The sequence below is a fragment of the Octopus sinensis genome, linkage group LG9, assembly GCF_006345805.1.
Source record: "Octopus sinensis linkage group LG9, ASM634580v1, whole genome shotgun sequence".
Lineage (NCBI taxonomy): Eukaryota > Metazoa > Mollusca > Cephalopoda > Octopoda > Octopodidae > Octopus > Octopus sinensis.
In genome coordinates this window covers 46,137,633-46,163,149 of record NC_043005.1, presented here as the reverse complement: position 1 = coordinate 46,163,149, position 25,517 = coordinate 46,137,633, and the positions used below count along the sequence as shown (strand labels likewise).

General features: G+C 37.3%; 1 protein-coding gene and 1 non-coding gene across 2 annotated transcripts in view; one reads left to right on the top strand and one right to left on the bottom strand.

The window, feature by feature from the left end:
* Nucleotides 1–22,769, top strand: part of LOC115215877 (N-acetylgalactosamine-6-sulfatase-like) — a 40,144-nt gene extending 17,375 nt beyond the window's left edge. Inside the window, exons 9-14 of the mRNA XM_029785221.2 lie at nucleotides 1,990–2,093; nucleotides 7,036–7,172; nucleotides 9,953–10,055; nucleotides 14,737–14,858; nucleotides 20,288–20,405; nucleotides 22,325–22,769. Of these exons, the coding sequence (XP_029641081.1) occupies nucleotides 1,990–2,093; nucleotides 7,036–7,172; nucleotides 9,953–10,055; nucleotides 14,737–14,858; nucleotides 20,288–20,405; nucleotides 22,325–22,411 (671 nt within the window). The 3' untranslated portion in view covers nucleotides 22,412–22,769. The remainder of the gene's footprint in view (nucleotides 1–1,989; nucleotides 2,094–7,035; nucleotides 7,173–9,952; nucleotides 10,056–14,736; nucleotides 14,859–20,287; nucleotides 20,406–22,324) is intronic.
* Nucleotides 15,752–15,946, bottom strand: LOC115216009. Its single transcript, XR_003882058.1, has one exon. It is a non-coding gene; the product is annotated as a U2 spliceosomal RNA (small nuclear RNA).
* Nucleotides 22,770–25,517: the final 2,748 nt, after the last annotated feature.

The window sequence follows — 25,517 nt, the reverse complement described above, 5'->3', positions numbered from 1 at the left end:
GTGGTTAAGAAACTTACTTCCTAACCCATGTGGTCTTGAGTTCAGTCCCATTGCATGGCACCATAGACACAAGTGTCTTCTATATCCCTTGGCTGAACAAAGCCCTGTGGGTGGATTTGGTTGACAGAAGCTGATAGAATCCTGTCATAAATACACACACACACGTGCATACTTGTGCTTGTGTATATACTTCCATCCTATCTTAGGAGGCACAGGTACTTTCATGTACACATATTTACTCGATGGAGTTTCTGTCGACCAAGTTCACTGACAAGGCTATGGTTGGCCCAAAACTATAGCAGAAGACACCAAGGTGCTACACAGTGGGACTGAACTCAAAACCATCTGGTTGGGAGGCAAACTGCTTGCCCCACACAGCCATGCCAGCACATGTGTGTGAGTGTGGATACAAGTGAGGTTGTTTGTTTCTAGCTTTCTGTCAAAGACACATCTAGCTTCTGTTAAAAATATCACCTTGTTTGGAAATGGGTAAGGGCTAGCTACAGGATGGGCATCCAACTTAAGAAAATCTGCCTTATCAAATTCTGACTGACCCATGCAGGCATGTAAAAGTGGACATTAAACGATGATGATGTTAATCTTCAGTTTATTTATGTTAAATCATAGACTCTACCTTCCTCAGATGCTGCTGCTGCTGCTGATGATGATGATGATAGTGCTCTCTTTGCAAATAAGCCCCCCCCACCTTTTATTTTTAATTTTTTTGTTAGAAACATGAAACCATATGGTTAAGAAGTTTTCTTTGCAACCACATGGTTTCAGGGTTCAGTACCACTGCACATAACCTTGGGCAAGTTCTTCTGCTATAAACACAGATTGACAAATGACTTATGAGTAAATTTGGATGGAAACTATGTGGTAGCACAACACACACACACACAACACACACACACACACATGCCAGCATGGAAAAATCAATATTAAATGATGATGGGGATGATGATGATGGTGTGTGTGTGGTGTGTGTCTTTGTTCCCACTGCTTGACAACTGCTGTTGGTTTGCTTGTGACCAACAGAGACCAACAGACTAAGTACGAGACTTAAAAGGGAGTATTGAGGGGCAATTTGTTTGACTAAAACCCTCTGAGGCAGTGCCTTAGCATGGGCACAGTACAATAAGTGAAACAAGTAAAGTATAGGTGCAGGTATGGCTGTGTGGTAAGAAGCTTGCTTCCTAACCAAATGGTTCTGGGTTCAGTCCCATGCATGGGACATTGAACAAGTGTCTTTTACTATAGCTTTGGGCCGACCAAAGCCTTGTGAGTGGATTTGGTATACAGAAACTAAAAGAAGCCCATCATATATTTGTATATGTATATATTTATGGGTATGTGTGTCTTTGTGTTTGTACCCCTGCCATTGCTTGACAACTGATGTTGGTGTGTTTACATCCCTGTAACTTAGCAGTTCAGCAAAACCGACCAATAGAATAAGTACTAGGCTTGCAAAGAATAAGTCCAAGGGTCAAGTTCCTCAACTAAAATACCCTTTAAGGTGGTGCTCCAGCATGGCCACAGTCAAATGACTGAAACAAGTAAAAGAATATAGTAGATAAGAGTTATCGACAATCTCACTTAGCAAATGTATTGATAAAAATATTAAAATCTAATTTTGTTGTGTCTAGAGAGTCATTCTCTTTTAGTGCCTTATTATTTAACACACTCACTGGTAAAGTTTCCACTCATTTATTCATTTTTCCTAAAATTTTCTTTGCTTCTTGCAACTTTATTGAAAAGGTTGCAAGATGCAACAAAAATTTTAGGAAAAATAAATGAGCACATGAGTGAAACTTTACTGGTGAGTGTGTTAAATGATAAGGTACTAAAAGAGAATTACTCTCCCAAGACACAACAAAATATGCTTCAACACATGAACTCACAGAAAGCATCTTGCAAACCAAATCCAAAAACGAAATTAAAATCTAACGAAAACGTAAAAAATTTTTCTGCACTTGTCTTTATGTACAGGAGGTAGTAATGGACCTTTTCTCTGTGGAAAACAAACAACATTTGAAGGTGGAATGAGAGAGCCTGCTGTTGCATGGTGGCCTGGTAAAATTCCAGCTGGAGTTGTAAGTATTAATTAATCATAATTGATATTAGTTAATTAGTCTTAAGGTAGCAAGCTGGCAGAAACGTTAGCACACCAGGCAAAATGCTTAGTGGTATTTTATTTGTTTTCACATTCTGAGTTCAAATTCCGCTTGAGATCAACTTTGCCTTTTATCCTTTTGCAGGGGTCAATAAATTGAATACTAGCTGAGCACAGGGGTCGTTGTAATCAACTTACCCTGTCCACCAAAATTGCTGAATTTGTGTCAGAATTTAAAACCAATCTCAATTAGTCTCAATGTTGTTGTTTACACTACCACTGACATTGCCATTTTTAAGTTCTTTTGATATTAGCATGAATTGGACAAGACTTTTGATGCATTATTCTACAGGTAGATGTCCTTCCTGATACCGACACATGTGTCTGTGGAGTGCTCAGCCACATGCATGTTAATTTCATGAGCAGCAGACTATTCCATTGATTGGATCAGATGGAACCCTCATTGTCTTAACTGACAGAGTACCAGTTTAAAAGTTTCAAAATGACATGAATACATAAGCATTACATTTGACAGAGTAATCTCAATGTTAAAGGGATAATTGATTTAGTTGCCAGAATTCAATATATTATGGGAATAGAATTTTAATTGCAGCCCTTTTGTCTCCGAGTTCAAATTCTGCAGGTGTCAACTTTGGCCCCTTCTTTCTTTTGGATTCAATGAAATAAGTAACAGTCAAAAACACTAGTCATCATCATCATCATCATCGTTTAACGTCCGTTCTCCATGCTAGCATGGGTTGGACGGTTCGACCGGGGATCTGGGAAGCCAGAAGGCTGTACCAGGCTCCAGTCTTATCTGGCAACGTTTCTACAGCTGGATGCCCTTCCTAACGCCAACCACTCCGTGAGTGTAGTGGGTGCTTTTTACATGCCACCTGCACTGGTGCCAGGCGAGGCTGGCATTGGCCACGGTCGGATTGGTGCATTTTATGGAAGCCAGTAATTACTTATATCTTCTCCCAAGATTTCAATTCTGGTGACTTTGTTAGAAAATCATTATTTCTACAGACATAAAGTGCAGGCTTGGCTTTGTGGTGTTGGGGCCTGTGCCATTGTGTGACATCTTGGGCAAATGTCTTCTATTGTAGTCATGCAGAAAGCTGGTTATGCGTACTTGTGTGTATGGTGCGTATAAGTGTTTTCATTCTATGTTGTTTCAAAAAGAATCATTGTACCATAATCGGTAATGTTGTAAAGTTACCTTCTCTAGTCATACTGATACCTAAAGATCAATTTCCTAGTTTCATGGCATATATACTCTCCACCTGGCTGGGATGCTGGTCCATCGCAGTGTTACTCATTTTTGCTAGCTGAGTGGACTGGAGCAATGTGGAATGAAGTGTTTTGCTCAAGAACACAATGCATTGTCTGGTCCCGGAATTGAAACCACAATCTTACAATTATGAGCCCAACACCCTAACCACTAAGCCACGTAACACCACTGCCACAAAAGATTGATGTTTGTTGATATTTCCCCTTCAGTAAATTTCTTGGTAGCTCTGTGCTTTTAATGATGAGTAGACCAAAAACTCCCTTACTTAAAAAAACAGGTATGAGTTAGCAACAAGAAGGGCATCAAGATATAAAAACTATACCTCAATAATACTTATTCATGTAACCCAGTTGACCTCAACCACATTTTGCCTGTGCACCCCTTTGGTTCCTATTTTACTCAGTGGGAGTAGGACCCGCATATAGGATCTGCATAGCCATTCGATGTTTATATACTCCTCTTATATTTTTATGATTAAATATTATTAGGAATTGTACACAAAGATGTTTGGGTGGATTATAGACATATAACCAGTTTATTGTTGTTAAATTTTTACAACAAAACTGACCTCACCTGCGCTTGTGCTACGCAAAAAGCACTCTGTCCACTCTGCTAAGTGGTTGGTGTTAGGAAGGCTATCCAGCCATAAAAACCATGCCAAAACAGATACAGAAGTCTGATGGTGCAGTCTTCTGCCTAGCCAGATCCTGTCAAACCATCCAACCCATGCCAGCAAGGAAAGTTGATTTTGAAATGATGATGAAAATATTATATGGACCCCAGTTAAGATCTATTGATCTAACCCATGCTAGCATGAAAAAAAGAAAGACATAAAATTAACAAATGAATACCTGTAAACAAGTATAAAGTGCAGTATGAAGCAATTTCTTTCAGTAATTTTTTCCCCCTACTTTCTATAGTTTTCTTTGATTTTCTTTAAAATTTTGTGCGTTTGCAAAATATTGGCATAATTAGATTTGTAAATGTGTTTCTGTTCTAGCTGAAATTGAACTTTTCACTCAATAATAGCAAAATCTAATTTTTCCATTGTTCGCTGTAACTTTAAGCCATTGACAGATCAAAGAAAATATCATTGTTGAATTTGTTTGTTGTTCAGCTTCAAGCAATAGTCCACCTTGAACTACATTATTTAAAGTGTTCTGTTTTAAGATGGCATGGTATTTGTGGTAGGTTGAGCAACTGCATAACAGTGGTGCCTACAGACTTGTCCTCTGCATATTAATCATCATCATTTAACCCCCCACTTTGTTTTTAAGTCTTGTGCTTATTCAGATTCTTTTTGCCAAACCACTAAGTTACAGGAATGTAAACAAACTAACACAAGTGGTAGTGGATGGTCAGATGCGCACACACACACACGCACGCACGCACACACACACACACACACACACACACACACACGACGATCTTTCAGTTTCCGACTACCAAATACAAAAGGCTTTGTTTGGTCTGTTGCTTTAGTAAAAAAACACTTGCCTAAGGTGCTATGCTGTGGGACTGAAGGACTGAACCTGGAAGTATGTGGTTGGGAAACAAACTTCTTACCACTCAGTCACACCTGCATCTGTGCAGGCCTGTGATATGTGAAAGGCACCCATGTTGGTGCCATGTAAAAGACACTTGTGCCAGTGACACATAAAAAACACCCAGTAGACTCTGTGGAGTGGTTGACATTTGGAAGGGCATCCAGCCATAGAAACCAATATAGACTGGAGCCTGGTGCGGCTCTCTGGCTTACCAGCCCCAGTCAAACCATCTTACCCATGCTAGCATGAAAACCAGACACTAAATCAAGATGAATTTTTATATACAGGGTGCAGTGAATAAATTGTCATCTAAATTATGCAAAAAGGAAAATAACACTGACATCCCATTTTAACAGATATATTTACCATATTTACATAAAAGTATCTTAAAATACTAAAGAGTAAATTTATTCAATAAAATTGCCTTTGGCTTCAACCATGCTCTCCAGACAACTTTGGAATCTCCTGCAACTCTTCTGGACAGTCACCTTGCTTAAGTTGGTGAATGCTGCCATAATCCTTGCCTTCAGTTCATCTTTGGTGTTACAAGGAGTTTTGTTGGTCTCTTGCTCAACTGCGCCCCACACGTAATAATCAAGGGGGTTGCAGTCTCGTTAGTTAGGTGGCCAAATTTTAGGAGTGATGTGGTCGCATGACTGGGTTCTCCTGCTTGTGTGGCATAGTGCAGAGTCCTGTTGCCAGACATAGGGTCTGCCAGAAGCCACCCTCTTGACCCAGGGCAGCATAGACCTCCTCCAGGCACTTGATGTAGTTCTCTGTATTGAGTCTGAGGCCATGTGGGAAGATGAATGGAAGCATAACATCACCATCACTAGTGATCACTCCATGGTGTTGACTGGATGTTTGATTTTTATCACTTTCAGTACATGTTTCGGGGACACAGCAAGCTAACGATTGTTCTGTGTTCACCATCTGATACTGGCAGAAATTTTTGTCGCCTGAGAAAAACCAGAGCATGTTCGTTGGAGAGGATGCTTGAGTTTATTCAAAGGCTTCATAGCATGATCTTTCCTCTTGTCCTTGATGGCTTGAGATAAAAGTTGGATCTTTCTCATCTTGGATGAGGAATATCGAATGTCCTCATGCACTGCCTGCCTGATAAGAAACTCAGACACTCTCATATCCCTGGCTTTGGACCTGATTGACTTGGTGGGATTGTTGTCAAACATGGCCTGGATCACACCAACAAATTCAGGAGTTCTTTTCACATCAAAATGATCAGAGTGAGTTTTCTGAGCAGCTGCACCTTTGTAAACACCATTAGACTCATCCAACTCTTTCCAAATCCTCTGCACTGTCCTCAGAGTGACACCCAAACACTCTGAAATGTTCATATTGGAGCTTCCGGTGTGAATGCCAAGCAGTATAGCATGTCTTTTCTAAATTTTGGCAGAGTGAAATGTGTCATGGTGCTGTTTTTCTCACAGACAGTATCCAGTCTCACAGTGTGGCACCTTGGGCAAGTGTCTTCTACTATAGCCTCAGGCTGACCAAAGCCTTGTGAGTGGATGTTGTAGACGGAAACTGAAAGAAGACTATCATATATATGCATATGTGTGTGTGTGTATGTATGTGTGTGTTTGTGCCCCCATCATCACTTGACAACCAGTGTTGGTGTGTTTACATCCCCATAACTTAGCAGTTCAGCAAAAGTGACTGATAGAATAAGTACCAAGCTTAAAAAAAAAAAAAAACAAGATAACTCCCGGGTTCGATCTGTTCAGCTAAGAAAACACTTCAAGGCAGTGCTCCAGTATGGCAACAGTCAAATGACCGAAACTAGTAAAAGAATAAAAGAATATATCGATAGATACATGTGTAAGTATGTATCATAAGCGTTTAGCTTCATCGTATTCTCATGACCAATCCTCTCTATTTCAGTATAGCCACTGCACATCACTATTACAACCTTTTACTCTTCTAGCCAATATGAGTTGTTCATTAATATCAATCTGCCCCGTGCTCCCACTGTAGCCGCTCCATTTTCCTAATGTACAATCAAATCTATAACAATACTTCTCGTTTCTAACGCTGTCAACTTTATTTCTCTCTCATTTCAGGTTTCCCATCAGTTGGGATCTTTGATGGATTTGTTTTCCACTGTGTTAGATTTTGCCAATATTCCAATACCAACTGATCGAATCATCGATGGAATCAGTCTGAAAGAAACATTGCTCTCGAACCATATTACCGACAGGTATGTCTGTCGCCAAGATAGGAATGTTCCTCAGTGGTTTTCTTTCTTTATATCTATCGTCTCGGTCATCTTGTGTGGGTGTATGTGAGGGTGTGTGGGTAAAGAGATTGCGTAGGTGCTAAATGAAAGGTAAGTGAACATGAAGGTGCAGGCATGGCAGTGTAGTAAGAACTTTGAGAAGTTTGCTTCCCAACCATTTGGTTCTGGGTTCAATCCCACTGCATGGCACTTTGTGCAAGTGTGTTCTACTATAGCCTTGGGCCAACCAAAGCTTTGTGAATGGATTTGATAGGTGGAAATTGAAAGAAGCCTGTTGTGTGTGTGTGTGTACGTGTGTATGTGTACATGTGTGTGTGTGTACGTGTGTGTGTGTGTGTGTGTGTGTGTGTGTGTGTGTGCACGCATGTGCCATTGTGTCCATGTTTGTCCCTCACCACTGCTTGACAACTGGTGTTGGTGAGATTACATCACTGTAACTTAACAGTTACAGCAACAAAAGAATCCAACAGCATAAGTACCAGGCTTTAAAAAAATGTACTAGGGTCAATTCATTCCAATAAAATTCCTCAAGATGGTGCCCCAGCATGGCTGCAGTCTTATGACTGAAACAAGTAAAAGATAAGATAACAAGGGCAGCATGCTGGATGGAGGTGTGACTGCATGGTTAAAAAATAGGCTTTACATAATTATTTTTATAAATTGCTGAAAAAAGTTTTATTTTCAAGAACCTGAATAAAAAATAGGCATCTACCATCCCATGGGCAGTATTAATTTTTGTAATTTAAACATGAAACCTCAGTTTCAAAGATATGACATCACAAATATGGCTAATTATTCATTTGGGCCTAATTAGGCAAGATTTCAACCAGTTCACTGACCATTCAGATTGCCATATTTCCAAAAATATTTATCCAAATTTCACAAATGTGGTATCAAAATATTTCTTTTTGGATGCTCTCCAAGAAACAGTACACTAATAATTAGATATAAATATTTTCAAAAATTTATAGTGATACCTATTTAAACCAACCATATCCAGTCCAAATATTCTACATGTTTTATGTTCAAACTGGTCAGATCATGTCTCTCACACCTATCCTACAATGTTATTCTAAACAAATACAATCTCATCATCGAAATTTCAAAACTGCAAGATAATATACGATTAATTCAAAACAATGTGAATAAATAGGTATTACATTTTGACAAAGTAATCTGAATGCTGAAGAGATAAAGTAAAAGAACGCATTGGCTCATAGTCCTAGATATAGCATACCTGACAAAAATAATTAAATGGTCAAGGCCTTTGATCATAAGTTGGTCTTACGTCAACAAAACCTGATATAACAATGTATAAAATCTTAACTTTCTTAGAACTATATGAGGTGGTATCAAAAAGTTCCAGGACTAGTTATGTTTAATATGAAATAATTTATTTACCTAAGTTTTAACATCATCTCCTCTGAAATAGTCACTTTGTCCAGCAATACACTGGTCCCAGCATTTCTGCCATTTTTAGAATCTGGCCTGGAAGTGATTTTCCATAAGCGAGTTGAGGATCATCTGTGATTTGCTCTTGATCTCAACAACAGTGTTAAAATGCTGACCTTTGAGCTGCAGTTCCCTCTCAGTGAAGAGATGGAAGTCCACAGGTGCTAAATCTGGCAAATAGGGCAGGTGCAGAAGCAATACCTTGTTGTTTTGGGTGAGAAACTCCTCAGTGAGGAGAGCTTGGTCACAGGGTGCTTTGTTGTCATCATGAATCCAATTCTTCACACTCTACAGCTTTGGGAGCTTTTGCCAAATGTCCTCCCTCAAATGTTTCAAAATATCATTAATTGTCCTCCAACGATCTTCATGTACAAGCTGATGAATTTTCTCCACATTTCTTGAGGAGATACTCATGGCAGATCTTGCAGATTGTCTTCTAGGAATGTTCTTCTACTTTTGAAGCCCCCATACTACTCAAAACATTATGTATGACTCATTGTCTCATTACTGTAAGCTTGCCAAAGCATGCTCAATGTCTCTGTAGGAGACGTTCTGAGTTTAATGTAAAATTTCATGCTGGCTCTTTGTTCCAACTTCCTGTCCATGACAGAAATTGCACACTACAGCATACACACACTCTTTTACTCTTTTACTTGTTTCAGTCATTTAACTGCGACCATGCTGGAGCACCACCTTTAGTCGAGCAAATCAACCCCAGGACTTATTCCTTGTAAGCCTAGTACTTCTATCGGACTCTTTTGCTGAACTGCTAAGTTACGGGGACGTAAACACACCAGCGTCGGTTGTCAAGCGATGTTAGGGGGACAAATACACACACACACACACACACACACACATATATACACACATATATACAACAGGCTTTTTTCAGTTTCCGTCCACCAAATCCACTCACAAAGTTTTGGTTGGCCCAAGGCTATAGCAGAAGACACTTGCCCAAGGTGCCACGCAGTGGACTGAACCCAGAACCATGTGGTTGGTAAGCAAGCTTCTTACCACACAGCCACTCCTATTATCATAAAAACACTAATTTCACAACTTGTGAAGCAAACACAGTGATGCCACTCAGCACACTGCTTCATGATATTTCTTTATTTATGATATGAAGGCCACTGCTAGCTCTCACTGCGCACACAACTCTGTGGTGCCAACTATTGGTGCACTGTGGAACTAGTCCGGAAACTTTTTGATACCACCTCATATCTTTATCTTAAATGTATTTCTGACATCAGTAACAGATACCAAGACTGATTCGTTTTTAATTGTAGACCAATTTTTTACTACCGTGGCAATCAATTGATGGCTGTTCGTCATGGTGACTATAAAATTCATCTGTGGACTTGGACGAATTCACTGGAAGAAAACAAAAAAGTAAGTAATAAACTGTCTCGAGTTTTGAGAAGAGAAACAAGTTTACTCGATTGATCAGTTGAAAATATAGAGGTAAGCCATTAAAATGCTATCATCATCAGTCCAACATATCGACTAATTACTAAACCCTTATTAATAACTCATTGTTTTCATGTAAAAACACCCACTACACTCTTGGAGTGGTTGGCATTAGGAAGGGCATCCAGCTGTAAAAACCATGCCAAATCAGATTGGAACCTAGTGCAGCTCCCTGGCTTAAGTTTTCAGTCAAACCATCCAACCCATGCCATCATGGAAAGCGAACATTAGATGATGATGATGGTGGTGGTGGTGGCAGCGGCGGTGGTGGTGGTGGCAGCGGCGGTGGTGGTGGTGATGATGATTTAACAAAAAGCAACAAACAGAAAATTTTACAGAAAATTCATAGATAATTCCTTGTCAGTCAACATCTACATATATATAATATATATGTGTGTATATATATATATATATATATATATATTATATATATATATATATATATATATACATATATATGCACATATATATAAAATATAATCAACAGACTTCCAAGTTTCTGCCTGCCAAATTCACTCATAAAGCATTGATCAGCCCAGGATTACAGTGGGAGGCACTTGCCCAAGGTGTTACATAGCGATACTGAACCTAAAACCACATGGTTGGGAAGCAAACTTCTTAATCACACACCCATGCCTGCAGCTGTACATACATGCATTGTAAGAGACATCTAAAAAGGTTGTAAAAGATCACCTTAGTGCAGGGGCAGACTGAGTGTATTAAGGGTCCTCAGGCATAACTGTTTACCAGGTCCCTTTGAATGTTTGTTTTAGTAGAGTTAACATGTAGGCACAGGAGTGGCTGTGTGGTAAGTAGCTTGCTTACCAACCACATGGTTCTGGGTTCAGTCCCACTGTATGGCATCTTGGGCAAGTATCTTCTACTATAGCCTTGGGCCGACCAAAGCCTTGTGAGTGGATTTGGTAGACAGAAACTGAAAGAAGCCGTTGTATATATGTATGTGTGTGTATATGTTTGTGTGTTTGTCCCCCCAACATCGCTTGACAACCGATGCTGGCGTGTTTACGTTCCTGTAACTTAGCAGTTCGGCAAAAGAGACCGATAGAATAAGTACTAGGCTTACAAAGAATAAGTCCTGGGGTTGATTTGCTCGACTTAAGGCAGTGCTCCAGCATGGCCACAGTCAAATGAATGAAACAAGTAAAAGAGTGAAGAGTCATTTATCAACCTGATGTTGTAGAAAGAGAAAATAATTTGAAATTTTATCAATTTAAAAGCAGTGCACGCAGACCAAATCAATAACGAAAAATAAATTGAAATATTTTTTTTTAAATATCAAAACCCTGGTGACATATTTAGTTGTCATCCATCTAGTTAAAATTCTATAATATCGAACATTTTATTGATTTCAAAAAACATCTTACTATGTCATTAGATTGACAATCCTTGATGAATTCTATGATATTAAACACAATAATTTTTGTCATGGAATTTTTGGGGAAGAACACAGATAGCTCCTGTTACCTTCCTTCACAAGATACTTTATTGGTTAGATACAGACATATTCACCAACCTGAACATTCAGAAGGTTAGGAATGGAAACAAATACTGTAAAACAAGCAAAAGAGATAAGATATCCTTGATAAACTTTCTTATAACATTATTCTATATATTTGCCTTCAGCTTCAATAATTTCTTCTGTGTGGAATTGGAATTGTTAACATGCCTGCACTTAATGGTTGTCAGTCATTACAGACTTCACCTGGAGAATAGTGGCCTTGAGCGAAGCTATGCTATTGAGAGGCTGTCGATTAGTTACCCTTTCAACGAGGCTTCAAACATAGTAGTTAGTAGCCTATAGGATTTAAATCTTGTAAATTTGGAAGCTGCAGGTTTAGTGTTACATGATTTTAAAGATTGTTTAGTATCTGTTCTTGGGTTTCATGGGTTTTGTGTGTAAGTTCTGAGTCCTGCATACTTCATCCATCCAGGATTAAACAACTGTCTCCAGGAACCTAGTGTACTCAGAAGTATTAATTCTAAGATCTGGTAGAAAGGTGTGAAATGACATAACGTAGCTTTCATTATTCACCACACTTAAAACTATCATAGCTGATAGAAACTTAATGCACATCACTCTGGGTACACTGTGGAGGCACATGGTCTAGTAGTTAGAGCAGCGGACTTGTGATCGAGGGATCGCAGGTTCGAATCTCTGACCGGGTGATGTGTGTGTTTATGAGTGAAACACCTAAGCTCTACACGGCTCCAGCAGAAGGTAATGCCGAACTTCTGCTGACTCTTTTGCCACAACTTTCTCTCACTCTTTCCTCCTGCATCTTGCAGCTCACCTGTGACAGACCAGATTTACAAGATTTAAATCCGATAGGCTACTATAGGATTTAAATCCTAAACTATGGGTGGGGAACCTATATGCCAAGGAAACTGGGGAACCGGCCCTTATGAGACAGGCATGGCTTGAGAAGGAACAAACAACTCTGGGTACATCAGAAGGACCAGCACATTACTATCTATCATATCTCCTGTTAGACTTAAGGTCGATTGAAGTTTTTCTCACCAGAGAAGAACCAATGCATGCTAAGTCTATTAAGGTTTTTAACCTCATTAGGTAACTGTTTAGCATGGATCAATCTGTTTCCTTGTATCTTTGCAGTATATATGGCCTGTATCAATACTTATCAGTAGATACAACTTGTATCACCATAGCTCTAATGGTCCACTCCAACACCTGAAATGCTTTGGTGATGGTCCTCATTGATTTCCTGGGATCAACATCAATAATGTCTTGACTCCATTGGGTGTGTTGCAGCGTTCATATAATATCCAAAAGTTTAGAATGTTTATGTTACCTTTGATAAAGTTGAAACATCCCCACCAGAGGCTTTTAGTTCCATCTTAACTCTGTATTGAAAATATCTTGCAAGATTTAGGAAAATGGCATTTTCTAAATTGCTCTGTTCAACACATATGGCAACAATAACATTATGTCTTCTTAATTTCTTGTGTTAACATTTTATTTGTTATGGAGGATGTGAAAGAAATAAAAAAAATTTGGTTTGAAGAAAGTATTTTATTGGTAATTAAGTGTTCTCAAATACACCTCAGACCCAGCATTCTTTGTGTGTGTGTGTGTACACCCACGTATGTATACAAAAAAATATACTATATATGTACAGATATACTTTATTTCTGTATTTATATGTAGATGGACACACATGTACACACATTCTTAAACAAGAATATTATTGACACTGACTTTGAAGTTTTGGCCAGCTAAGCCAACATCCGGTCCATCAGATTCCTGTCAAATTATTTTTATTATAACTGAACATAAAAACAAACATTAATCTATCTATCTATACATACATACATATATACATACATATCTACATACATATATATATCCCAAAATTAGGGAATGGAGTAGATAAAATCCAGGCTACATATGCTTCATAGCTAGCTTTGATCCTTGGATCATACCTTTACATCTCTCTCTCTCTTTTCTCTCTCTCTCTCTCTCTCTCTCTCTATATATATATATATATATATACACACACACACACACACACACAATGACCTCAAACCTACAAGAGAGACAGAGACAGGCAGAAACAAAGAAAATGTCTCTTGTATTTGAATACTATGTTAATATTCATTTACAAAACTTTTCTTTTAATTTTTTCCAAAATTTAATTGTTTTCCATACTTACAGTTGAAAAAGTCTCAATGACTGAAACCGGTACTGAAATATTTTTTATAAAATTATTTTAGCATTTTCTACCTTGACTCTTTTTTCTATATATGTATATATATATATAAACAATTGCAGCATGGAAGGTGTTTATAAGCCATTTCAGAAACACCCAAAAACCGTTAGATTCACTTTAACATTTAAATTTAATTTGTCACAGAATTTTGTCAGTGAACAGGTTGCGGTCTCAAAGCGACGAAAATATTTTGACAACTTAAATTTAATTTTGTGTGTTTCTTAAATGGCTTATAAACACCTTCCATGCTGCAATTGTTTTCGTTCCAGCACACGATCTCAGATCAGGTCACTTGCTATGCAAGTACATCTCCGTAATATATATATATATATATATATATATATAATGTATATATCTATTCGTCTGTCTGTCTAACTAGCTAGCTAGATAGATCGGCTTGCCTAACTTGCTTCTCATTATGCTTACTCATGTGTGTGTGTATTGTATGTCTGTATATTTATATAATAGTGCTTAGCTATCAATTAATTCCAAGTAATGTGTCATTACCTGACACTAGTAACAGTGGTAAAAATATGTTCCCAGTGTCTAAATAGAAGGATGGAGACATGTCGACAATTATATTGGTAGATATTTAAAAATTTCTTTGTAAAATTTTCATTGTGAGCTGTTTTGTAATGTAATGTAGTGCCATCTGCTATCTTTTGAAAATTGTGACTACATTTTGTGAATCTGATCTGACAATCCTAACACCCAGCTACAACCATAATTTTTTTATTCATTAGTTAGTTAAAAACTATGATGTGTACATATATGTGTGTGAGAGAGATACAGAAGGGAGTAAAATAATATCATGGTTTAAAAATATATATATATATTTTTTTTTTTTTTTACAGGGTGTTGAGTTTTGTCCTGGTCAATTTATATTAAATGTCACTACCCACAAGCAAATAAATCATTCATCAATGCCATTGTTATTTAATATTGCTGTCGACCCAGGTGAAAAATATCTAATCAAGTGAGTTGTTTTTAACTATTTAGCTTAAGCATAATGTTGTTGAAAGAGATGCAAAGATATTTTTTCTGACAGACTAAATTATAAAAGACTAACAGTTATTTCTTTACTTGTGAAATTTATATCATCATCATTTAACATCCACTTTCCATGCTAGCATGGGTTGGCCGATTTGACTGAGGGCCGGCAAACCAGATGGCTGCACCAGGCTTCAATCTTGATCTGGTAGAGTTTCTACAGCTGAATGCCCTTCCTAATGCCAACCACTCTGAGAGTGTGGTGGGTGCTTTTACATGCCACCTGCACGGGGGCCAGTCAGGCGGTACTGGCAATGACCTCGCTCAAATCTTTTTACACATGGCACCGGCACAGGTGCCAGTAAGGCGATGCTGGTAACGATCACCCTCGAATGTTGCCTCTTACGTGCCACCGGCATGGAGGCCAGTTAGCCGCTCTGGCCTACGATCATGCTTGGATGGTTTAGCACCCTACTAGCATGGTGCTCAAGTGCCAGTAAGGCGATCTCATCCTTAATATTTTGTTGTGTGTCTGAGTAAAGACAGTCAATTTGTTCTTGCAGCTAATTTAACTGGAGGGTCTGTAGTGGCATAGCTAGACTGTGTGTCACCTGGGATTGCCTTTAAGCCTGTCACCTTCCTCCTAATCCTCTAGCCCCTAAGTCTATACAGGCTTTTTCAGCTGACCCAAAAGTGTTGTCCCCATAAAAGGGGTGGACTGTTCTACTGGCTGTGCTACTGACATGGGATAAACTCACCATGTGGACAAAGAGTTGCTCTTTGGTTAACAAGCGATCTAGGAGAGGGAAAACCCTAATAAAAATTAAAAACCATACAGGTTATTCAATGAATAATTAAACAGTTTGTCATAGAAATATAGAATGATGGGTCGAATCCTGTAAGTATTGCAATACCCATAGCAACCCATAGCAAAGGTGGAGCAAGCTCCTAACTCTTTGTCTTGTTCTAAATATCAGTTTAATATCAATGACCTCAAATAGGGACCGTATCAGATATTAAGCTAAGAACAGCTACTACACATTGATCTTAGCCAAAAGGCCATCAAGAAGAGTAACAGGTGTTATCATCAATTTCCATGCTGCTCTTTTCCACATTTGTATGGGTCAAATGGAATTTGTTGAAGTAGATTTTCCACAGCTGGATGCTCTTCCTGTTGCCAACACTCACCTCTTTCCAAGTAAGGTGATATGCCTAAGTATGGAAATATAACATAATACATAGTTTATTGATTAAAATTTCTTTCTCTTTACTAGTCAAGCTTTGAATTTAAAATTTTTCTCCAGCTCTGTTCCTTCTGTAAAGTTCAGCATACTATCCACGAGAAAGATTTATCTCTCAACTACTTAAAAGTATGGGAAATGGGGACAAGCATCAGCCTTGGATCTTCAAATTCAGACAAGGACTAAAATGTGAAGTTTAACCCTTATGATACCAACCCACCTGAGCCTGGCCCTGGTTCTATGATACAAACTTCATGCTTAAAGTGATATAATTTAATGACTTTCATAAAAATTTCTTTTTAATTTATATCTTAAACATCAGCTTCGTAAGGACAAAGGACAAAGTTATTTTACCTAATTCTTTATTTTGAAAATTTATAGAAACAAATGCTGTGTAATGTCTGTGGTGTATGCGGGAGATTTGAAATAAGGACACCTACCTTCTCTTCGTCGACACAGACTTCTCCAGTGGTAACGCACCCTTCCATGTGGCCCGACCTGAACGCTTTTTCCCCTACATTGACAAAGCGCTCACACGTCCAGCTCTGTCAGCTACCCCGATCGAAAAGGCCCAATGCTCCCCTGCCTGCGCGCACGTCACTCCTGCCCCTTCCTCTTTCCGGTCAGCTCCCCAGCTGCTGATGTCATCCCACAATTTCAACAGAAATTGGTAACAAAAGAGCTAATTGAGAGATTAGCAGAATGGAAATACATGTGAATCATGTCACTGCACCTTGTGTCTAATAATATGGCACTAGCAGAGTTAAACAGGACAAAGAAGGGGCAGCATTTTCAATGTATTTTATTGCATTTCTTGTGAGATAAAACAACCAACCCAAGGACCTGTTTGGGTGGTACAAACTCCAACTATGCCATCCAACTCCAGCTATGTCATTCAGAGATGTCTGACCAGCATAAAATTCAAGCAAGATGTGCACCTAAAACTTTTCCCAAATAGTTGAACTAACAAAATGAAAGCTATAAACACAGGCTGTGAATTCCCTAAGAAACATCAGTTCTACTAATTGTATATGACACAGTTAGCACTCAAGAGGAGGTAGGCAGATCTACTGGTTTCCTTGCAATTTTGGTTTATAGAAGTGTAGTCAAGTTCTTTAATATATTAAGTAATGTTGTTGTTATTCTTGTTGTTTTGCCCATGTTCAACCTTAACTGAGTAGATCTATGATCAGGATGTTCAAGCCATGATCCTTTGGGGTTTTTTTTAACTGCCCTTGTTTTTACAATGCAAACTTCCTTGTTTTAAAATTTCATTTTAAGTTATTTTGCAAACACCAGCTTATTAATAAATAGCAAATTATTTGACTGAACAATTCATTATTTTCAAAATTAAATGATACAAAGGCTGCATATTTCTACAGAAATATGGTAAGAAAAGGGTTAAAATATAGAGTAGTGGTCTCCAAAGTTTCTGTAACTTCTTTTACCCTATTTCAATAGTACATGTGACACTCTTGTTTTACTTTAATATAAAAAATATAAGCTCCAGCGGAAAATCTTCAATGCTTTATTCTCTCTCACTCTCTCTCTCTCTCTCTCTCCCTACCTCTCCAATCTTTCATATTAAGATATGCACTTTTACTTATTTTTGTCACTTGTGTTACTTAAACTTAAAACCTCGACAACCTTTATTGTTTATGATACCATACAGCATCACTACACCCTAGATGGAAGCCACTGGTTTCCTTGCTATTTTTAAAACAGTAATGTGTGATTTACTGGAATTTTAACTGCTATTTCTAGTAAGCTGAGTTATCATATAGAGGATCCCACCTTCGTCCTAACCCTTTTGATCTAAACCTATTTGAGACTGCCCCTGGTAATAGGAAACAAACTTCCTACCATTAAAATTTTATGTAGATTTAAGTTCCAAACACCAGCTTAATAATGACAAAATCATTTTATTAAATTCTTCCTTATTTTATTTTATTCAAAATTAACAGAAATAATCTCTTTATTTCAACAGAAATAAGATAACATAATGGTTAAATGTTGTTTGTATTGGTATTTTAATGAAACCATAAATCACAAGACAGGCATGTTAATTGAATGGTGATATATATTTTGAGATTATTATTAAGAATTTGCTGGATCGGCTTCCACTTGAAGAATATGCTATGCATCACATGAGACACTTCATTGAATAATGAGAAATTTCTTCTAAAATTTTATACATTCAGAACTGACTATCTCTCTATAAATTATTCATTAGAGTAAAGCAGAAGGCTCTCTGATGGCATATCATTGCAACTATCCACTGCTCTGAGAGGACTGTCCATGGCTTCTATAGAATTTATGTTTATCAACAGGTGAAAGCTTTATTGCAATTGTTCTGACATTGTCTAGAGACAGTACAATAGATGTAGCAAGGTTATATAGTAAAAGTTGAATATATATCACTGTAGCTGTGTAATTAGAAGTTTGCAGCCCAGCCACATGGTTCTGGGTTCAGTCCCAGTATGTGACACCTCAGGTAGGTGTCTTCTGCTATATTCCTAGGCCAATAAATGCCCTGTTAGTGAATTTGGTTGATGGAAACTGAAAGAAACCTGTTACATGTATGTATGTTTGTATGCATTTCATCTCCTTGCCTTGACATCATATGATAGCTGTAAGCAAGTGTCTCAGTCATGTTAGTGGTATCCTTTGTTCCCAGTCTTCCATGCAAACATGTCTGGTTGTGGGGGAAATATCACCTAACTTGGAAAGAGGTGAGTGTTGGCAACAGGAAGAGCATCCAGCTGTGGAAAATCCACTTCAACAAATTCCATTTGACCCATACAAATGTGGAAAAGAGCAGCATGTAAATTGATGATAACACCTCAGTTACTCTTCTATACCTGCCAATATAGACCAAAAGATAATGCAAGCCATTAAGAGAGTCTCTACATGATCACTTGACCTGCTAGAAAAAGCAGCTGAATTGTTTTCAAATCACATCCTATCTTACCATTGCAATGTTACATTCTTTGATTATCTCCCTTGAAAACGTGTTCATCGTTTCTATGTAACCTATGGTGGCGTTGCTGTTTCCAAAGTTTATTTTCATTTCTCTATTAGTAATTTTACTCATGTATCTACCTTAAAATGAGCTTCTTGGTGGAGGTCTGTGGAGGATGACATGACAAGCCTTGACTATTGGGATCGACTCAAAAAGCTAAGGCTTTGCCTCCTTCACTGCTGCTGTGAGCTCTGTATCATCTGTATGATGTGAAAAATATTCCATCAACATTGCCCATCTTTAAAATTCGTCTGAGGCTTGGCCCCCATGCTATCTGTCCACTACAGAAATGTTTGTGTCATATTACAACACTATGACAGAACTATTTCACCTCAATTGGCCCTGCTCTCTTCAACATCGTGCCAGACACACATAAAGGAGGAAAGTGACTTCACAGCATTCAAACAATCCCTAGATGATTACCCCTAATAAATACCAGATAAACCACCCAGACCCAGATATGTTGCTAAAAACAATAACCCTCTGCTTAAATGGGCTATGGTTCCCCAGAGCTGACTGTGTATCTCTTCCAGGTGGTGCTATTAAGTTAGACATGGCCTGAGTCAACTTTGGCCAAAACTTATCTAAGTAATCTAATCTTGCTGTAACATTTTACTCCAAGCATGACAACATGGGTAGAGGCTGATATCTTAACATTTCTGATGTTCTTAAGTATAAAAAAAATTATTAAAGATTTATATAGAACTACATTCAGAGTATGTCTATAAGCTATTGTGTTTTGACTTGGTTTCTATCCTCAAACTGTTCCATTTTGCAGATGCAATTTTTTTTTTTAATAAAGCACTCCGAAATTAGAAAAATCAAAAATCTGTAACAATCTCGGTCCTATGAATATCGGATAATGGATTTTCAACTGTGTAAAGAAATAGATTGTGGTGATCGTAGTTTTGACGGTGATTGTGGTGAAAGCAGAGACAGTGTTGTTAATGACGATGGTCGAGATAAGTATGGGAGGAAGTTATGTTTTTGCCAGAGTTTGTTTGGGAAATTGGGCAATTTTCATCATGCGTATATATGGGTGGAAATGAGCTGCTTGACGGAGGTTTGCGCTCTCCGAGTGCTTTTCTAGTTTTTTGTTTTTTCTTTGGAAAAGTTAAGTAAATGTTTAACTCAACTTTTGTGTTTCTTCAGGCATACTCACCCTACGTATCATGCTGTTATGCCTGAATTCCAGAAAATAGTGTGGAAACATCTCAAAGATTTGGTTCCTGGCAAGCCTCAACTTAATTGGTGTGATAAAGCAATACAGGTAATTTAATGAATAATCAAACAGTTTGTTATACAAATATTAACATGTTACATAATTTATAGAGTAAAATTTCTTTTTCTTTACTAGTCAAGCTTTAAATTTAATTTTTTTCCAGCTGAGCTTGTAATTTTTAATAAACATGCCCCTATCCTGCTTCCTTTGTACATTCTATATCGACTTTCTTATGTATGTATGTATGTATGATGTGTGTGTGTGTGTGAAGGTGTGTGGTTTAGTGGTTAGGTGTATTTGGTTCATGATCATAAAGTTATGAGTTCATCTGCCCTTGAAAATGACACTTTATTTCATGTTGCTCTAGTCCACTCAGCAAGCAAAATTGATTTGTATTTCAAAGGGACCAGCCTTATCACATTCTATGTCGAGTGTTCAACCACTTGCATGTTAATTTTACAAGCAGGGTGTTCCATAAGTCAGATCAAATGGAAACCTCATCGTCGCAACTGACCAAGTACCGGTTTATATATATATATATATATAAATTAAATATAAGGATAAAATATATATAAGAATTTATCAAGTAGCTAGCATGAAAAACCAGTTAAGGGAAAAAATTTATACAAAATATATAATTATTCCCTTTAAATATAAATACATTCATTATATTAAGGGCTATTACAACACGTAAATACCTTTCACTGTAAGGGACTCTTAAAGTCAATACCATGTGTATTTATTAAAGTAGTTTTGACTTTAAAAGTCCCTTACGGCGTGAGGTATTTTTGTATAGTAATAGCCCTTAATATAATGAATATATATATAACTATTGATGATATAAGACTAGAAACTTTGAGAGAAAGTGAAATAATAATTTTTTGAAACAGTGAAAATATGATGGTAATAATATATAAGTTTGGCTGTACAAATGGAAAAGCAAGTGTACTCGATACATAAACTAGAGTCAGTTATTCATTTCTATTTGTGATCCAAGCTACTCAGAGTTTCTTACTGTGTGTCTGTGTCACCTTGATGAGCAGATGTAATTATGCATTCTGAGTAGCACCAAAATTGGTTATTTGTTCATTTTCAATGCTTGTGTGGATTGAATGGTTACAGGAAGAAGAACAACAAGTTATAAAACTTTATCACTAAACCTCAATTGATCTTCATTTAAGGAATTATTTTGTTTCACCTTTTAGCATTCAGATTGGTCCATCAAATGTAATGTTTTTTTCATTCACATTGTTTTCGGTTAATCAAGCACTATTTCATAGCTTTGAGATTTCAATGATGTGACTGTTTATTTTTTTAATGACCTTTTATAGGTAAATGTGAGGAGCTGGATTTAGCCAGTTTGAACATAAAACAAGCAGAATATTTGAGCTGGATATGGCATGACAGTGACACTCACTTACAACTACCACATGATGTCAAGGCAAGGAGATGGTATGCATACATACATGCATACACATAACCGGCTTCTTTCAGTTTCCGTCTACCAAATCCACTAACAGGGCTTTAGTTGGCCCAGAGCTATAGACGAAGAAAATTGCCTGAGATGCCATGCAGTGAGACTGAACCCAGAACCATGTGGTTGGGCAGCAAACTTCGTACCACACAGCCATGGTGTTATGATGTGTTCAACCTTTGCTACATCTATTTAAATACTAAAAGATTCACAGATCTTCAAAAGCACTGATTAACAAGTCATGATATCAAGGAATTTAAACATACTGTTTCATTCCAGTGAAACCATTGGAAATCAACATTCATGTACATTTACACACACGAGGCTTCCTACAGTTTCCTAATTCACTCACAAGGTCATATGTATACATGTCTACATTTACTAATACATGTTGAGATATTTTATTTTCATTGTTTTAATTTGTTGTAATATTCATTTAAAATGAAAAACTGTTTTGAGGTTTGTTTCTTATTTTTCTTTCCCACCTCCTTAGAACTGGTCACCTCCAGGCTGCGAAGAATTACAAGAGTGTTTGAAAGGACCGCCATCCAAACCTCATCTTTGTGTATGGCCTCATTAAAGATAAGGTCTACTTCAAGTATTCCATTTTCATTTTAACCCCCTTTTTTTTTTACAGTATTTCTGTTGAAACACTCTGTCTTTGTTTTAACTAATTTTCAAAAATAATGAAGAATTTACTAATATCACATTTTCTTTATTAAGCTGGTGTTTTGGATATAAATTAATATGAAATTTTAATGGAAGGATTTAATTAAGATCACTTTAAAACAGGGAATTTGTATCGTAGAACCAAGAGTGGTCAGAGGTGGGTTGGAATTGAAAGGGTTAAACAAAGATAAAAAAAAAATTTAAATGACTTAGAAATGAATTGTACTTTTCTGTTTCAGCTGTTTAATATTTAACCCTTTAGCATTCAGATTACTCTGTCAAATTTAATATTTATTAATTTGCATTGTTTTGAATTAATTATGTATTATCTTGTAGCTTTAAGATTTCAATGATGTGATTATATAGTTTTAAAATATTGTGCAAGAGGCCAAGTTGTGACAGTTTGAACATTAAACAGGTGGAATATTTGGGTCAGATATGGTCAGTTTAAATGCCAAAGAGTTAAATGGAAAGAAGTTTTGTTAGTGTATCTTGTCTTGGTCCTACATTCAAAACCCTGCCAAACTTGTCTTTAGCTTTCATTTCTCTCTCTTTCTCTGGGCTCAATAATATAGACTGCACTAGGCCCAGTCTGATCTGGTAGAAACACTGCCAGATCAGACTGGGCCTGGTGCAGCCTTCTGGCTTCCCAGACCCCAGTTGAAACGTCCAACCCATGCTAGCATGGAAAGCGGACGTTAAATGATGATGATAATAGTAAATCCCTGAAGCTGAGTGAAAATATTTCTTTTTCCACTTGGAACATATTGTGTTGAGTCAACAGTTTTGTAATATTTTGATAACTTATATGCTCTATTCATCAAGTTACAACTAAAAGAAGTCTAGCATTCAAAGTAGAGATCATTGTGTTGCACCATCTAAAGCCACCTTTCTGCCATTTCTTGTCCTTCAAGGCAAAGAATTCCTTCGCTGAAGCTTCCACATCCTCATGGCTGATGAAGCATTGCAAGTGCAGGAAGCAAGCCATGGATTGGAAGAAATAATAACCCAAGGGAGATATTTTTCTACAATCCTAATGCGCATAAGCAGTGCTTAAGCAAGGGCCAGTTTCTGGAAATTGTCACCAAACATGGGCGTTTTGAATAAAAGGTAATACTCTGCACCTGGTGGAATTATAAAGGGATAATTCACTATGAGTTTGTTCCAGACGGTTGAACCATCGATGCCAACCTATGCTCCAAACTGCTGGAGTAGATGTATGCCACTGTGCAGCGAAAATACCCAGCATCGCTTAACAGAAAGCGAACTCTTCTGCAGCAAGGTAACGCAAGACCTCACACTGCTCAAACGACCCAGAATAAACTGTAGGAAACTGAGAGAATCAAACTGATGCCATACCCAGCATATAGTCTGGACCAAGCTCCCTCAGATTATTATTTGTTCCAATTGATGGCTCACTTCCTGTGCCTGCAACACTTCATCAACCAAGAGGAGGTGGAAACTTCAGTGAAATAATTCTTCACCTCAAAGGACAAGAACTGATCAGTGTGGGATCAAAGAACTAGCTTCAGCCAGTACAACACGATGGCCTCTACTTCTAGACTGCTTCTGTTGTTACTTGATGAATAAAGCAAATAAGGTACCAAAATGTTAAAAAACTTCTGACTCTATACAATAGCCTACAGATTGACATGAGTTGCTGAAGTATGGAACAAACTGCCGGCATATGTCGTTAGTTGTCGGAGCACTGCATCCTTTTCAAAACTTCCATGCTTCCTGAGATTCGCAGACACTACACCTGATTTTCTCCCCTCCATACACATGCAAGCATGTATCTGACTCATTCACTGTTCACTTTCCAGACATTTGTACATTACTGCATATGCTTTATATGCACTTTTGACAAGTTGTGATGCACCTGAGCACTGTATACAATAATTTCATTATTAAAAAAAAATATTGAGATACTTGTGCCTTCGCCAAAGGCATTACATGCAAAAAGTAAAATCAAATGGCTTTAACTGGGAAAACTAAATTATAATACAGGCTTGGTTCTTCAAAAGCATGTTTGTCAGGAACTTAAAATTGTTAAAAACAATAAAATAAATAAATGTCAGTTTTGATTCTTTGCTCTGGGTTCTATAATAGAAAAAAAAAAACTCTTGATTTAAATTTCGTTTTTGGATTTGGTTTGCAAGATTCTGAATAGGAGTTCGTGTGTTGAAGCATATTCTGTTGTGTCTGGGGAGAGTAATTTTCTTTTTGTGCCTTACTCACCGGTAAAATTTCCACCTTTTTCTTATTTTTATTTTTCTAAAATTTTCGTTGTGTCTTGCAACCTTTTCAATATTTTGACTCTTGATTGAAAGTGTTCTGAAAACTAGTCACTATAGTTTCTAAGAACTTGTATATGTTATATTTCATGCACCAGACTAATAATGTAAAAAGATGTTTATTTTATTCAATCCTTCCAATTTTTTTTTAATATTTTCACACTTAATTTAAAATACAGTGATTGGGATTTACAGTTAGAAATACAGCGACAAGATTGAAATGGTCGGAATTTACACGATGCAAGGGGGATAAATCTTTATTCCTGCATATAAACTTACGACATTTAAGTTATTCATTATAGTGCCTTCGAAATAGAGCGATGTTCATGTTTAAATAAATAATTAATTAACTAACTAACCACAGCTCGGAGTTTTGTAGTCATTTCTTTTTGGTAAGGTAAAAATAATTAAAGTTTGACTACCTGTACTTATATATTTTTGTTTTTTTTATTATTATTCCCAGTTTTGCAGCAAGCTTTCACATGGGTTACACATTTTAAACTCATCAGTTATAAAACAAAAGATGCCACATAAATGGTCTACTGATATGCTAGAAGTAGCAGCCAAATCACTTTACTGTTTTTAAAAAGGAAGAACACATTGGATAATTGTAAACGTAGATACTCTTAAAAGAAAAATACAATATGGTCATGACTGGAATGCCTTTTGATTATAGGGTCACTCACTTAATCAGAGCTGACCTGGTGGCTAAACAAACAGTAA